This window comes from Pimephales promelas, chromosome 20, assembly GCF_988280905.1.
Source record: "Pimephales promelas chromosome 20, fPimPro1.hap1.1, whole genome shotgun sequence".
Taxonomy (NCBI): Eukaryota; Metazoa; Chordata; class Actinopteri; order Cypriniformes; family Leuciscidae; genus Pimephales; species Pimephales promelas.
In genome coordinates this window covers 17,508,924-17,525,429 of record NC_142788.1, presented here as the reverse complement: position 1 = coordinate 17,525,429, position 16,506 = coordinate 17,508,924, and the positions used below count along the sequence as shown (strand labels likewise).

At 42.3% G+C, this 16,506-nt stretch overlaps 1 protein-coding gene across 3 annotated transcripts in view; it reads left to right on the top strand.

The window, feature by feature from the left end:
• Positions 1-16,506, top strand: part of lamb2 (laminin, beta 2 (laminin S)) — a 41,143-nt gene that overhangs the window by 2,908 nt on the left and 21,729 nt on the right. For 2 of the 3 annotated variants that reach the window (XM_039652337.2, XM_089124545.1), the window contains exons 3-4: positions 8,196-8,365; positions 8,462-8,597. In XM_039652337.2, the coding sequence (XP_039508271.2) occupies positions 8,196-8,365; positions 8,462-8,597 (306 nt within the window). Of the gene's footprint in view, positions 1-8,161; positions 8,366-8,461; positions 8,598-16,506 lie in introns of those variants that run through there. The other variant, XM_039652335.2, reaches the window with a different exon arrangement.

The following is a 16,506-nucleotide window of genomic DNA, read 5'->3' as shown; positions in this document are numbered from 1 at the left end:
CTACTCAACCATGTCCATCCCTTTATGGCCACCATGTACCCATCCTCTGATGGCTACTTCCAGCAGGATAATGCACCATGTCACAAAGCTTGAATCATTTCAGATTGGTTTCTTGTACATGACAATGAGTTCACTGTACTAAAATGGCCCCCACAGTCACCAGATCTCAACCCAATAGAGCATCTTTGGGATGTGGTGGAACGGGAGCTTCGTGCCCTGGATGTGCATCCCACAAATCTCCATCAACTGCAAGATGCTATCCTATCAATATGGGCCAACATTTCTCAAGAATGCTTTCTGCACCTTGTTGAATCAATGCCACGTAGAGTTAAGGCAGTTCTGAAGGTGAAAGGGGGTCAAACACAGTATTAGTATGGTGTTCCTAATAATCCTTTAGGTGAGTGTATATTCAGTATATTATTATATTATATATGCATATGCTAATAATGTCTGATACCACTGACTAGACGACCTCCTGTGATATTTGTGTGAATGGGGCATATGAATTTGTGCTGACCAATTATAATTTAGAATTCAATAAACACATTATAATTGATAGAATTGTATCAATTATGTTTGAGGACCTTATACAATTTCATCATAGACTTTCTCCATTACTCCATACATCATGTAATAATCCATTCAAGCTGTTTATTCATCTTCAGAGAAAAAAAAATGAAATAAAATGAAAGCCTTGATGAAAAAGAAGATGAAAAGCCATAATGAACCTTTGTTCACACGTTTCATCTAAAGCTTTGGTGCAATGTGGAGGAGAACTGCAAAAATCCCTTTTTACTCTCCTACATTTAATTTCTTTCTTCTGCTTGTTTGCCTTGTAACTTTTTTCATTCCTCTGATGTGTGCTGAGATCATTCAGTGTGCAGCTGTATGGTGGGGACACAGGTAGAGGTCGGCTCATTCAGGACGGTGGCTGTGATCCATAGAGCCGCTTGAATGCTGCCACTCATTAGCACAGCAGAACCCGCATAACAATGGGGCAATACCACAAATTCATACAGCTCTGAGGTGGAGGGAAAAATAGAAAAAAGGACTAATGCGGGGGGTGGAGAGGTGGTGAAATGAAAGGCAAAGAAACGTGTCTGTTTACACGAGTCGAGTTGAATAAGATTTCTGCCTTGGGGAAAGAGATTTCTAAAGAGAAGCGTCAGACAGCAATGGCCAAAAGTATTGTCTGTGAAATAACTTTTGCATTTTTTGCAAAGTTTACTGCTTCTGTGTTTTTAGATAATTTTATAAGAAAAATAATGATAAGCATTTTATAAATTTGAATGGCTTTTATTTGCAAAAACGGTAACATTGTACAAAAGGTTAATTAGTTAACATTATAAGTGTATTAACTACTGTAACATAAACTAACCACGAGACATACATTCGTTACTGTATTTGTTAATAAAATTACAGTCATTCATTACACAGTCACAGTTCATTAACTAATGTTAACAAATACAACTTTTGATTTTAATAATGGATTAGTAAATGTTTAAATTAAGATTAAAAAATGCTGTATAAGTGGAGTTCATTATTTGTTCAATGCTAATGTTAACTTATGAACCTCATTGTAAATTGTTACTGCAAAAGCATTAAATTAAACCTTCTTCTTCATAACTTCTGCAATTTGCTCTGGCATGATGGATCAGCTTCTGGGTCAAATCCTGAGTGATGGCGATCCATTCTTGCCTTATTATAGTGCTCGGAGTTCATCAAAAATTGTGGATTTTGCTTGTCTACTCGCCTTTTGAGGATTTACCACGGGTTATCTGGGATCCAGGGAGTTGCCTGGCCAGGGATCCAATATTTCAATAAAATGATCTCTGAGCCACTTCATTATCACTCTTGCCTTGTGACATGGTGCTCCATCAATTTGCTCCATTGGGATATGTCAAACGTCTTACAGGACGTATTGATATCATTCTTTATTCATGGAAATACATTTTAGGCAGAATTGTAAGAGAGCCCAATCCCTTGGATGAAAAGAAATCTCATGCATGGAAGGTCTCATTCACTGTTGGCATGTTGGCATGACCCATAGTAGCGTTCACCTTTTCTTCTCCAGACAGTCGATTTTCCAGATGCCCCAATCAGTCGGAGCGGGGCTTGATCAGAGAAAATAACTTTGCTTTGCTCTTCTATTGTCATCCTTGGACTTCCTTAAGAATTTCAGTCTGTTCTTGACTCCTCTATGTTTCTTCTTGGAGAAAAGTGGCTTGTTTGCCGCCCTCTTTGACACCAGGCCGTTGTCCTGAAGTCTTTGCCCCACTGTGTGTGCAGATGAACTCACACCCAATATTGAGCAGCTCTGCACCGCTGGTGACACGATTCCATAAATGACGGTCCTGGTGCTTGCTGGACACTCTGGGATGTCCTGAAGTCTTCTTCACTGCAGTGAAATAATGGTCATTTTGTTCCAGGACCCAAAAGAGTGAAATTTGGGTTTTAAAGTTTTTTTTATTATTATTTATATGACCAATGAAGCCTTTTACAATTATTTAAAATGCATCTGATCATCTGCATCTTTTTTCCATGCGCTAGAGCTTCAAACGCACCATAACATTTTTTCTTCTGAACAAAACACGCAGAACCGTTTCATGATATGGATTTATTATTGACAGTCAAGATAGTCCACAGATTGAAACACTTTTCTCACATTTCTCACACTTTCTCAGTCCTTTGACCTTCTGTTTCATGGCCAATCTCATGCTCCAGATGTGGACACGTATGTGTCACAGCTGTATATACCTCCATATGCGATTGTCAGGATGTGAAGTATTTTAACAGACTGTCCCGAGGGGAATGAAGAATGATCTCATCTCTCATGCAGGTCAAGGGAAGTTGTGCAGAAACATTATAATTCATGCTGTACCCGTATTCCCCGCAGAACCTGCCACAGAACATCCTCTTTAATGAGCTGGAACAGCTCCAGCAACTCCTTCAAAGAACAGTAACTAGTAACACTTTACAGTAAGGATCAATTTATTAACCTTAGTTACCACTATTGCAGGGACGTAATCACAAAAGAAAACTAGTTCATAGAAATCACTCATCTCTTGGAGGCTTTTTGGAGGCAACTGATCAACCGTTCAGAACTAAGGAAACTTTTTTTCCGCAATTAACAGGTCAGTTCACATACTTTGCGATTTATACTACATTTACTGTTCAAATATACAGTTAAAACTGTATATTGTGAAATATTATTCTAATACTAAATTAAATTACCATTTTAATAACTTCTATTTTAACATATTTTGAGATTTATTCCTGTAGCTGGATTTTCAGCATCATTACTCTAGTCTTCAGTGATCCTTCAGAAATCATTCTAAAATGCTGATTTGATGCTCAAAAACATGTCTTGCTATTATTAATGTTGAAAACTGCTTCTTATGTTTTTTGGAAACCATGATAGATTTTTTTTTTTTAGGATTCTTTAATTAATTTTCTATTCTGTAAAATCTCACTGTAAAATCTAATTAGTTAGACTTACTTAAAAAAGCATTCAGAATTTTACCGCCTCAAAAACCAAACTCAAACCAATCAATTAATATTTACTTGGGATTTCTGAGTAAACAAAGCATAGTATATGAATAGTACAGATTACTAGATTTTAAAAATTAAGACATTAATTAGTTAGAATCTAATCTAAGGATTTTACAGTGTAAGATTATTTTTTTTACTGTCACTTCAATTTAATGGATTCCTGCTTACTAAAAGTATATATATATATATATATATATGAAGAGTTCAGATGCAAAAGCCTTTAAATGCCATTTGAAATTTTTCTTCTTTAATGATGATTTTTGTCAAACTTGTATATTTAAGTTCAGTAATTTCACTTGAATATCAATTAATAGGTAATTATCATTGCCATTTAAGTGAAATCACTGAACTTAATTATACAAGCTTGACAAAAATCATCATTAAAGAAGAAAATTTCATATGTCATTTAGAGGCTTTTGCATCTGATCTCTTCATATATATATATATATATATATATAATTGTACTGACGCTAAACTTTTAAACAGTGCAAGTCGAGGATTAATTTACATAATGTCTCTAAAATGCTGTCTATAGTTCAGATAAACTTATGTGAATATTATACCTGTGAATGTGGTTGTTTGGAATGTATTTGTGTTTTTAGCAGATTTTATTTTTACTCAGTTCTCATTGACTTTATGTCGTATGCGAGTAGGGCAGGAACATACAATTCATCATCTTTCTGCTTTATTCCCAGCAGTCTTATTCAGCTGTTTTGTTCATAGGAAGAGCCACAGGAGTCAAGGCAAGAGATTTTAGGAGAGGTGTGTGTGGATGTGTGACCGGAGAGGAGCTAGATTTGATTGGATCTGGAAATAGCACTAGGGTTAGAGGAGAGAGCAGACTTTGAGACTGGGCTGTGGGCTCCAAATAGCAGACACCTCTCGTCAGACTAAATAGACTCACAGTGCCAAAATAAACTCAGTGAAAAAGGAGTAAGATTACCAGCAGCAACATCCTGTATCCACATGTATTCTCTATATTTCACATTTGCCCACAAGGGCATCTGAATGCTGCATCATCATTACTGTCATGTCTTGCTCAGGCTTTGACAGTCAGAACTGTGCGGAGATTGAAACTGTTTATGTCTGCTCTTGTCTGCTTTTGTCACACACAGTAGCCACAAAAAGCATTTAAGCAACACCTAAAAACATGTGAATGTCTTTGCATTGTTTTATCGATTTGTTGATAAAACCCATCTCTTTAAATCACAATATTATTTTTTTTTTGTATTTCAGTTTGCAGCCTCAGTTCTCTCCAATGGAAATAACATAGTGCATCAACATGAAATGACAATTTAATTATAATGAATGTATCGTATTATTCTGAATTTTTTGCACAAGAAAACCTTTGTTTTATTTCACCTAATAAAATATTGGAGGTTTTAAACAATAAAACATCAGATATGTTTTGAATAGAGCAAAAAATGTGTCAGAGGGGCCCCTGTGCTTCTTTATGGTCTATTTAGGAAGTGACCGGCTGTTTTCTGTCACTCAGCTGCTGGACAGTTTGCCATGTTAGTGTCACTTTTTCCCCTCCTGTCAAATGAACAGTCCCCAAGATAAAATGACTCTCTGGGGTTAGAGACACAAGGAGGCGATTCTCTGCTTTCCCTGGTCGAGAACAATCCCCCTCTGAAAGCTGAGAGGGGCAGAGATGCAAGAAAATGAAAAAGTGGAGCTCTTGAACAAAGCGGGCAGTCCCAGCTGTGATAATCCCTACCTGGCATACAGAGACAAACACAGACCAGCAGAAACCGAAGACCACGAATAAGAGAGGGAGGGAGGTTTATTAGATTTACCGAAAAAGAAAAATTTATGAAAAATAAAAGAGAACGTCTGAATGTATGCAAGAGAGAGAGAGAGACCGACAGATAAAGATTAGCTCTGACTGGACAAACAGGACTCCAGAGATTATTGTGGGATATGGCTGGTCCACAATCACTGTGGCCTATGGCTGTGTCTGTCTGTCTATCTATCTATATCCAGACAGACAGACAGACAAAAAGGTGTCCATGCCGGTGCCGGTATCTTTGACCATGTCCGTGCCATTGCCATGCCAGTGTCCGTACTGGTGCCAGTGTCTGTGCCTGTGTCCGTGCTGGTGTCCGTGCTGGTACTGTTGCCATGCCAATGTTGGTGTCCATGCCGGTGTCCGTGTTGGTGTTCATGCCGGTGTCCGTGCCAGTGTCCGTGGCCGTGCCGGTGTTCGTGCCTAATCTTGTTCCAAACCTGTATTCATTTCTAAAACAACAAAAAACAAAGAGAAAATCACTCACTGCTCTGAGAACTTTAATAGTAGCTTTAATAAGTATAAATGTATAATTTTACAGTGAAGTTTATGTAGTGTTACAGTAATTGTATGTTTGTACAGTACATTTAATATCTTTCTTGAATGATTCTGTTACATTCACATACTGTTGCTGAAAAAAGAAAGCACTGTTTATTTCATTTGCACTTTGACTATGGGTTGAGGATTTGACTAAAGAACATCTTAGGCAAAACTTTTTTTAAGCTAAAGATTTTTAGTTTAAAATCTCCTTAGTGAGTACAGTAAGGCAACAGCAGGTCTTTGTTAGCTCTGAGGTATGTCTTCCGTGCCAGCTGTCCTCCCACATTCCTGAGAGCTTGTCCATGTAAGGCAGAAGCAGCGAGTGGCACACACACTGACTGAAGGCCAGCTTTCTCCGGCAGACCTTCGGACATAGTGTGAAATCTGCATTTATGAATGAGAGGCTACTAAATGAACCAAGCCACATGGTTTGATCATCATAAAAAACATAACAACATTTATTATTATGGCTCATCATGGGTGTAGCAACTACAGTAAATGAGGAAAGGGAACTTTTTGTCCTTAATCCACCTGTTGGGTTTTGTCAATCTGGTCTGGGTCAAGAATATTTAAAAGAACAGTGCACAGAAAAATTATGTCATCATTTACTCACCCTTATGTCCATACAATGAAAGTTACTGTAAGAAGGTCAAAAACAATGGACACCATTTACTTTAGAAAAAAATATATACACAGACATTTTTCAAAATTTGAAACATGAAGCTGAGAACATTATGACAGGATTTTCATTTTTAGGTGAACTATCCCTTTTAATAGAGGAACTCCTCTGCCACTCACATTTAAGCCTTTGCTTCACATAATTCAGCTTCTGTACACTTTCTCACTGCTCTGTGGTCAACACACTGCCAGAAAGATTAAATGTAAAACCAGCGCCAGATTCATTACTCAGTCATTGCTCAGAAATTGCATTTGGTGTATCTAGACTTATCTGTGGTTAGTTGCTCTGCCTGTTAAGAAAACAGATGGAGATGGTTTCCCTTCAATTTGAGTTTAATTCCTTTCTCAGGCATTTTGCCATCGGTTCCTAGTTTACTGTAAGATTCTTTTTGATTCTTGAGTTTGACTCAAGGTGTGTGTGTGTGTGTGTGTGTGTGTTTTCGTATGTTGATGTGTGAGGCCAATGTGTGTGTGTGTATTTTGGTGGCAGAAGGATGAGAGATGGTACAGTGCCAGACAGACGCAGCTGTCTTGTGTTGAAGGCACAGATCTCTGATGGATAAATGCTGTAAACAAAGTTTTCCCAGGCTATGTATCTACACTTTCTTAATTCTCTTTTTGTGTTAGCTTACATTTGATTCGGACATTAAAAGCTAGAAATCTATCTTGACAAATTACGCACAGAGTGTACATGTGTATCACAGCACCTGTCTGAAGCAGTCCCAGACCCCAATAACATCTCACATAGAGTTTGTTTGGGACACTGGCAGGAATGTTTTGCAGCTGTTGGGTGTTGTAAAATATTATTCTCTGTCTCTCTTTCTCTCTCTAATTAAAGCTACAGTTACATTTGAGATTTGATTTAACCCAAGATTTAACCGTGGCTGCAAACAGCGCAAGGCTGATCAATAGGGCTAAACTACTGTAAAGACATATATTGATATATTTTTTTAGCCTTTTGGCAATATTTTGATAGTTTTCAGTTTTTTTCTCTTAGAGAAATCATCTTTTTGACCAAACAGAAAGATGCTAAATATTTAATGTAGAAAATATAATCTAATTACAACATTGATGTAGTATTTTTCAATAAATTAACATTTATACATGTTAACATTTCATTTATATCCCCCAGACAGAGGTATTGCTCTTATTTATCTTAATTTACTAAATCATTTAACACACACAGAAACAATGAATTTTTATTTTGAATTGATTCATCACAAACGTTTCATCTGATTCACATAAAAGCATCAATGTTACCTACTATACTACTTACTTGTTACTGAAGTGTACTTTTGAAAATGCCAGTGAAATAGTACTAATGGCAGTCTTTGAGAAACTAAATAGCCAAATAAAAAAAACAATATTCACGATTTTGCTTGATTTGATACAGCCAAATAATTTCATGCTAAAGCAGCCTTGTTTTTCCCTAGCAGCACAAACTAAAGGGACTTTTTGTGGAAACTTGGCATGTGGGCTTTAATGGAAAATTGCTTGAGCTCTGGTTGGCCAAATTGCCAAGAGAACAAAAATTTGATTACTAAAGGGTAATCTAAAGGTCCTACTTGAACATTTCAAAAATACAATCATGTTCTGCTAATCATGTGTATTTTGTTTCTCTCTGTTGCATTAAAAGTCCTGTCAATGACCAGCGCACAGGATCCAGATCTTGCTCACGGCTGTACCCATGGAAGCTGTTATCCTGCAACCGGTGACCTCTTGGTGGGTCGGGAAACGAACTTGAAAGCATCGTCCACCTGTGGTCTGCGGAGGAGAGAACCCTACTGCATTGTCAGCCATCTGCAGGTAACCACTTGTAATAGACAATACATACAGGTTTTTGTGAAGATGCTGATGCTGCAGTGCTGATCCTTTCTATTTTCGACTCTTGACCTTATGTAGGAAGAGAAGAAGTGTTTCCACTGTGATTCACGGCGACCTTATGAACCTTCTTCCAACCCCATGAGTCACCGCATCGAGAATGTCATCACCACCTTCAAAGCACACCGCAAGAAGTCCTGGTGGCAGTCGGAGAACGGTGAGAGAATGACCTTCGTATCAGACGAGCTGCACTTTCTTGGGCTTTTTATGCATCATGAGACATAGATCAGAGTAAGCATGGCCACCACAGCTCAACATGTCGTGGCTTCAACCTCAGCCAACTGTTAATTAAGGCATGCAGAAAACCATGTGTGCTAATCTACAGCTTCAGACATGTTTTGATGGAAATCCACACTTCCGTTTGGTTTCATTTGTCAAATGTAGACTAATATGTTGCCAGGAAATTTGATTGGCTCTCTGAGCCCTCCTAACCCAGCTGCTTGGCAAGGACTGGAAACGCTTCACATGTATTATTAGAAGGTTGATGTTTAGAGCGTCTATTAATAACACACAGGCTGAGAAAGAGAGATGCATGAAGTTTGGTGCTGCATGGGGCAAATCAGCCTAAAACTGTTCATAGAATAAGTCATTAAGACTTTGTTTTTTTAAAATAAATTAATACTTCTATTCTGCAAGGAAGCATTAAATTCGTCAAACGTAAAAGAATTAAAGCAAAAGAACTGTTTTCATCATTGATAATAATCAGAAATGTTTCTTGAGCAGCAAATCAGCATATTAGAACGATTGGAGACTGGAGTAATGATGCTGAAAATTCAGCCATCACAGTTCAATTAATGTGAACATTAATTACATTCTAAAATATATTCAAATAGTAAACAATTATTTTGAATTGTAATAATATTTCCCAATGTTACAGTTTTTAACTGTATTTCAGCCTTGGCAAGCATTATAGAGACCCATTTCGAGTACATTGCATCTTACCGACCCTTATGTAAATTAATGTAAATAAAATATATAATAAACTTGTAGTATTTTATATTATATAGAAATTACATATGCTAAATAACTAATCAAATTAATAACCATGTATCTCTATTTGATGACAAAAGACCCCAAATGAGGATAATTCATTACGTTAAATACGTTACAGTAATTGAATACACATACAAAAAGTGGCTTTAAGGGTCAATAATGTGATTTATTTCCATATTTTGATGATAACTAGCCAACAGTCCACAGTGATAGTCTCCATAGTAAGATGACGTTAGCGCCAACTGTCGGCACTTCTTCGTCCGTTTTCTCTCCTTCTGCTCTTGTATTTTAATACAATATTAAGCAGAATGTCCAATAAAACTGTTCTCATTTGCATGGAAAGAGTATGAAATGACTGACTACATGTTAACCAGCAGTTCAAAAACTCGCTAGAATTGTCACTAGTCGCATTTTTGTACGAAAAAGTCGCTAGAGGTGTCTGAAAAGTTGCTAAATTGGCAATACAGGCCATTAACAACTTAAATTGACAAGTAAGAATGATGGATGTTCAGAATGGACGTAAATGCAGACACTGAGGAAGTTTGTTAGCATATTTGCCTGTATTTCAAAGCTCAGATGTCCAAGCTCACCCTGTCCCTGACATACACTCACTCCCTATGCCCTGCAGTATTAGAGATAATTACAGACCGCCTGTTGCTGGCATACCCACAGAGAGAGACAGAGAGGATGAAAGAGGAAACCAAAACTCTAATAGAGCAGAACTTGGAAGAGAAGGATGGAAGGACAGAAAACGTCTCGGGTTATGACTATAACCCTTGTTCCCTGAGAAGGGAACGAGACACTGCGTCGATAAAATCGACTCTTTGGGGACGCTCCCTAAGCGTGCGCCTCTGAAGTATGAATGAAACTAATCCAATCCTGATTGGTGTTGCGTCGTGACGTAACATGTGACGGCATACCCGGAAGTATAAAAGTGACGCTGTCACAACACACACTAGCCTCGCGATGAAGCAAGACGCTCAAGGGTCTAAAAAAGGGGCGTGGCAACACGACGCAGTGTCTCGTTCCCTTCTCAGGGAACAAGGGTTATAGTCATAACCCGAGACGTTCCCTATCGAGGGAACTCAACACTGCGTCGATAAAATCGACTCTTTGGGGAATGAGTACCCACTAGGCCACGCACCGAACAGACCCGCCCCAGAGTGAAACTGATTAGGCCCTCAGCAAGGGCCGAGTACGTGTGCACCGGGCGTACTGGGAAGGTTGAGACTATAAAACCTGATGAAAGTATGCGGGGTAGCCCAGCCGGCTGCCTCACAAATCTCCTGCAGAGGTACTCCCGACAGAAGGGCCCTAGAGGAAGCCATGCCTCTAGTCGAGTGAGCCCTCAAGGCCAAAGGTGAAGGAACCCCGCGCACCTTGTAAGCCTCAGTAATAGCCTGGACAATCCAGTTACTTATAGTTTGTTTGGTCGCCGGGAGTCCCCTCTTAGGTGACCCAAAGCATACTAACAACTGGTCAGATCTTCTCCAAGAAGCAGACTTTTCCAGGTATACACTCAAAGCTCTGACGGGGCAGAGCAAGTGAAGCCTCTCTTCTTCCGCCGACACATGAGGTGGAGGATGGAATGCCTGAAGGACTACAGAGCGAGCCGTACTCGAAGGAACTTTAGGCACGTAGCCCGGACTCGGGTGCAAAAAGGCCTTTACTTTGCCAGGGGCAAACTCCAAGCAAGCTGGCGTTACCGCCAGGGCCTGGAGATCTCCCACCCTCTTAAGAGAGGTAATCGCTAAGAGAAAGACCATTTTTAGCGTTAAGTCCTTAGGCGAAGCCGACTCTAAAGGTTCGAAGGGAGCGAGGGACAACCCTTCCAGAACTATCGCCAGGTCCCAGGCAGGAACCCTGGACCTGGTCGCCGGCCTCATCCTCCAAGCACCACGGAGAAACCTAATGACCAATTGGTGCCTCCCCAGAGGTCCACCATCTACTGGCGCGTGGAAAGCCGAAACGGCAGCCACGTACACCTTAAGAGTGGACGGGGAGAGACCCGCAGAGAAACGATCCTGAAGGAATTCCAGAACTGAAGCCACTGGGCAGTTTACTGGATCCAACCTTCGTTCTCCACACCAAGTGTGAAACACCTTCCACTTGAGGCCATATAATCTCCTGGTAGATGGGGCCCTAGAGCTAAGTATGGTTTCAACCACCTCAGCTGATAAGCCAGCATTCAGGTACTGAACCCCCTCAGAGGCCAGACCCACAGCTTCCACAACTCTGGGCGAGGGTGGAAGATTGTGCCCTCCGCCTGAGACAATAGATCCCTCCTCAGAGGAATCGGCCACGGCGGAGCTATGAGGAGTGATATTATATCCGAGAACCATACTCGTGTCGGCCATCTCGGAGCAACCAGGAGTAGACTGATGCCCTCTTGACGGACCCTCTCCAGGACCCCTGGGAGCAGAGCGATCGGGGGAAAAGCATACAGGCGAAGCTTCGGCCAAGCCTGTACCATGGCATCCAACCCCAGCGGGGCTGGATGTGAGAGGGAGAACCAAAGTGGACAGTGGGACGTCTCTCGAGACGCAAACAGATCCACTTCCATCGGTCCGAACCTCTCCCATATCGACTTCACCACCTCCGGATGAAGTCTCCATTCCCCGGGCCTCAGCCCCTGCCTCGACAGGATGTCTGCTCCCCGATTCTGAACCCCTGGGATATACATTGCCCTTATTGACAATATCTTCCCCTGGGACCAAAGGATAATCTGATGCGCCAGTCTGCACAGAGGGCGCGATCTGAGTCCCCCTTGTCGGTTCAGATAGGCCACCACTGACGTATTGTCCGTCCGTATTAGGACGTGGCGACCCTTGAGGTCTGGGAGGAAGCTCCTCAAAGCCCTGAACACAGCCATCATTTCCAGGCAATTTATGTGCCAAGTGCGATGATGGTCCTGCCACAGACCCCTGGCAAAGCGGCCGTCCATGACCGCGCCCCAGCCAGTAAGGGAGGCGTCTGTCGAAACGGTTTCCCGGCGACATGACACCCCCAACACTGGCCCTTGGGATAGGAACCAAGGCTTCTTCCATATTTGCAGAGACTGAAGGCACTTGCGCGTTACTCTGATCATACGGAACGGATTCCCTTTGGGTGAGAACCCCTTGGTCTTCAACCACCACTGGAGGGGCCTCATGTGAAGGAGGCCCAGAGGAATAATGTTGGATGCCGCTGCCATGAGGCCCAGCATCCTTTGAAAGTGTTTCACAGTGACGGCCTGGCCTAGCTTCACCCTGGATACCATCGCCAGAATTGACTCGATACGTGCGGGAGACATACGTGCCTGCATTGTAACCGAGTTCCACACGACTCCCAAAAAGGTCGTGCCCTGGGACGGTACTAACACACTCTTCTTCAAATTGAGTCTTAACCCCAATTTTTGAATATGGCCAAGAACGACATCTCGATGCCGTACTGCCATCTCCCGAGACTGGGCCAGAATAAGCCAGTCGTCGAGATAATTCAATACCCGAATCCCCTGAAGTCTCAATGGAGCAAGGGCCACGTCCATACACTTGGTAAATGTGCGGGGAGAGAGTGCTAGGCCGAACGGAAGAACCCGATATTGGTATGCTTCGCCCCCGAAAGCGAACCTCAGGTACCTCCTGTGACATGGAAGGATGGAGATGTGAAAATAGGCGTCTTTCAGATCTATCGTGACAAACCAGTCCTCGGACCTGATTTGATTCACGATTGTTGGAATGGTCAACATTCTGAATTTGAACCTTCTCAGAGACCGGTTCAACACCCTGAGATCCAAAATTGGCCTTAACCCCCCATCCTTCTTTGGAACTATAAAGTACCGGCTGTAAAACCCGGACTCCCTGTCTACCGGAAGAACACGTTCTATGGCTCCTTTCGACAGCAGAGTCTGTACTTCTTGTTCCAGCACCTGAGCCTGCTCTGGGACCACCGCAGTGAGCACCACCCCAGAAAACTTGGGGGGGCGGTGCGCGAACTGCAGTCTGTACCCAACTCGTATTATCTGCAGGACCCATGGAGATATGTTGGGAAGATGATACCATCCCTCTACAAAATCTACTAAGGGTACCAGCCTCTCGAGGCTGGCCTCTGGTGTCTTCAGGGTATTCTCTTCGACTACCTGAAGCTGAATATTGGCAGGCTGTAGTCGATTCGGTCCCTGCGACCATAACCGATGTTTTAAAATCGTCTTTTCGCTGGAAATTGATGCGGCCCGAAACGCTGTTAACGGCGGACCTGCATCTTTTCCTAGAGGGCCCCGCTGCGAGAACAACCTCGGTTGTCTCACTGCGGAGGGGGCAGCCCTCTGAAGTCCTGCCGTGGCTAGGACCTCTTTTCCGAAGTCCTCCTAGCCTGAATGACGTCCCTCAGGTCGCCCCTCTGGCCGGAGGACTTCGGTTTTTGGGAGCGTTTCCTCTGTTGCCAAGACCCCGGAGGGGGGGCTCTAGAGGAAACGCTCTCCTTCTGCTCTGCCCTATGGGAGGAGCTGGCTGATGGCTGGGGCTGATCGCTTTGCCCCACCCTACTAGATTTGGCCTTCGCTTTCCGGGGGAGGTACTGCTCCTCAGGAGTAGGCCCCTCCCCCTCATCCAAATCTTTCAGGAGGTCGGCCTGGTATGCCTGAAAAATCGCCATCGAGTGCAGACATGAACCAGCCCGACCCGCCGCCATGTAAGCCCTGCCCACTAATGCAGATGTTTCCCTGCAGGGCTTACTAGGCAACACCGGGGTCTTTAGGGAAGACGCCGATTCGGGAGAGAGATAGCTCGCTAAAGCCTCCTCCACCTTCGGCATCCTCCCATATCCCATATCTCGAGCCCCCACAACATTGCTGTAATCTATTATACTGGGACTCGAAATACGGGACGAATGCGGTCTTTCCCACGATCTCGCGATCTCTTTATGGAGATCGGGGAAAAACGGCAGACCCCGGCGGTGAGGCTGTGACCTGCGCTGCAGGTAACGCTCGTCCATTTTACTTGTGACTTGCGTTTCCTGCTCATGTTGTGGCCAGCTGATGTTTAATCTGGCCACAGCGCGCGTCACAACCTCCACCAGCTCCTCATAATTCAGGCCGCGTGATGGCGCGCTGAGATCACGGTCGTCCGCATCAATGCTGAGCACGTCCACTTCCTCAGAAGCAGACAGCTCAAGCATCGGGACCTGATCGCGGGCAGGAGAAACCGCAGCGCGGGCTCCCACACCACTCTCAGAGGCCGCGGGATCAGCCGATGGAGAGCGAGAAAATGCCTCAGCATTCTCACTCTCCTCCGCCAGATCCCGCTGCGAACCCCAGGATCTCAGTCGCCGCATCGCCTCGACAAATGCGGGACCGGAACCCTGGGGAACGCGAGCCTGACCGTGCTCGTCAAAGCACGCCAGCCGGGAGCGCAGCACTCTAATAGGCATAGCCTCACACATTTCACAAGCAGCCCCCTCGAGAGCTGCCCGTGCGTGCTGCACTCCCAAACAATTCACACAAAGAGAGTGTGCGTCCCCACCCGTGATGTAACGAGGGCAGGGATGCACACACTTCTTGAACTGCTCACTGGCCATTCTTTTCAATAATAAGACAAACAACACCAAATAAGACAAACAGTTTCAACATAAAGCGCTTGCTGAAGAGCGAAAGCTAGTGTGTGTTGTGACAGCGTCACTTTTATACTTCCGGGTATGCCGTCACATGTTACGTCACGACGCAACACCAATCAGGATTGGATTAGTTTCATTCATACTTCAGAGGCGCACGCTTAGGGAGCGTCCCCAAAGAGTCGATTTTATCGACGCAGTGTTGAGTTCCCTCGATAGGGAACTACAATAAGAGCAAGAAAAAGATGCCTGAACCTAATCCTACAGCATTTATTGTTCACTCTGTTAAGTGCACTGGTGGGCTACAGTGTTGGGTGTTGGGGAGTTACTAACTAAAAGTAGTGACTACTAACTTAACTACATGTTCGCATGATAGTAGTTGATCTATTTAAAAACATAATGTTGATTGTCTAGTTAACGAGTTATTTTTTTAACAGGTAGCAGTGTGTTAAAAGCTAAATGGTTGTTTTTAATGTCACATTGTATTGTGTACTCAAAAGCTATTTAGATATAAATATATAACTCAATATTAAGTAATATATTTAGATATAAATGGAGTGCTATTTTTAGTTAGCTTCTTTTTGTTTTGTTTTCTTATACTCTACTGACTTAATTTACTGACTTTAATTAGCTTGTAGCTTAGCTACTGAGAAGCTTTCCAAAAACTGAAATTATATTTAGATATGTCATTTTATCCCAAACAATACCCCTTTACATCTGAACAAAGTTCCTTTAATAGTTTAAGTGTATGAGGGAGGCCCCTGTGTGTTAGATGTGTGTCTTCTCTGTGCTCAGTGAAATGAGTGAATTAAGTATGGGCGTTTTCAGGAAATGGTCACTATTTTTGCTCATAGTTACTATGGCTTCAGTGACTTTTCTGTAACAATGCTTTATAATAAACAGTAGATCAGTTGTTCAGCACTTGGCTCCTGTCATGTCCCTCTATTGCTTGGTATTATATTAAGTGGATACCAGATACGTTACATTGTGGTGTGCAATTACTTGTATCAACTGAAAATGATCAAATACTTTAAATGAAAATACACCAGTAACTAGAAACTAAAGTTTGGTCCCTCCCAAACTAGTTGCCTCCTATTTAGTGACAGCTTAATAAGGCTGAATATCCAACCCTTTTATTGGCAATTATGTCTATTTAATTTGATAAATATTTAATGTTCACAATGATGACAAAAATATGGGGGTATGTCTATAGTAACAAAGTTTCCCTGGTGGATAGAAAATAAATATTAAAATAAAATAATGAAAATACCATTACCCTGTTAATGGGAACTGCCTTTTCTTTGGGTTTCTTCATGATGTGTCATGTGTTTAGGGTAAATCTGGCGCTGCACATAAGAGTAGTCTTTTTCATGGCTCTTTGGTATGTGCTCTGAATTGAGGCTTAACGCCTTTAACAACTTCCTCCTTCAGCCGAAACGTGAATTGAAAAAACAGCATGTCATTCAATCAATTTCCTTTTGTGCTCC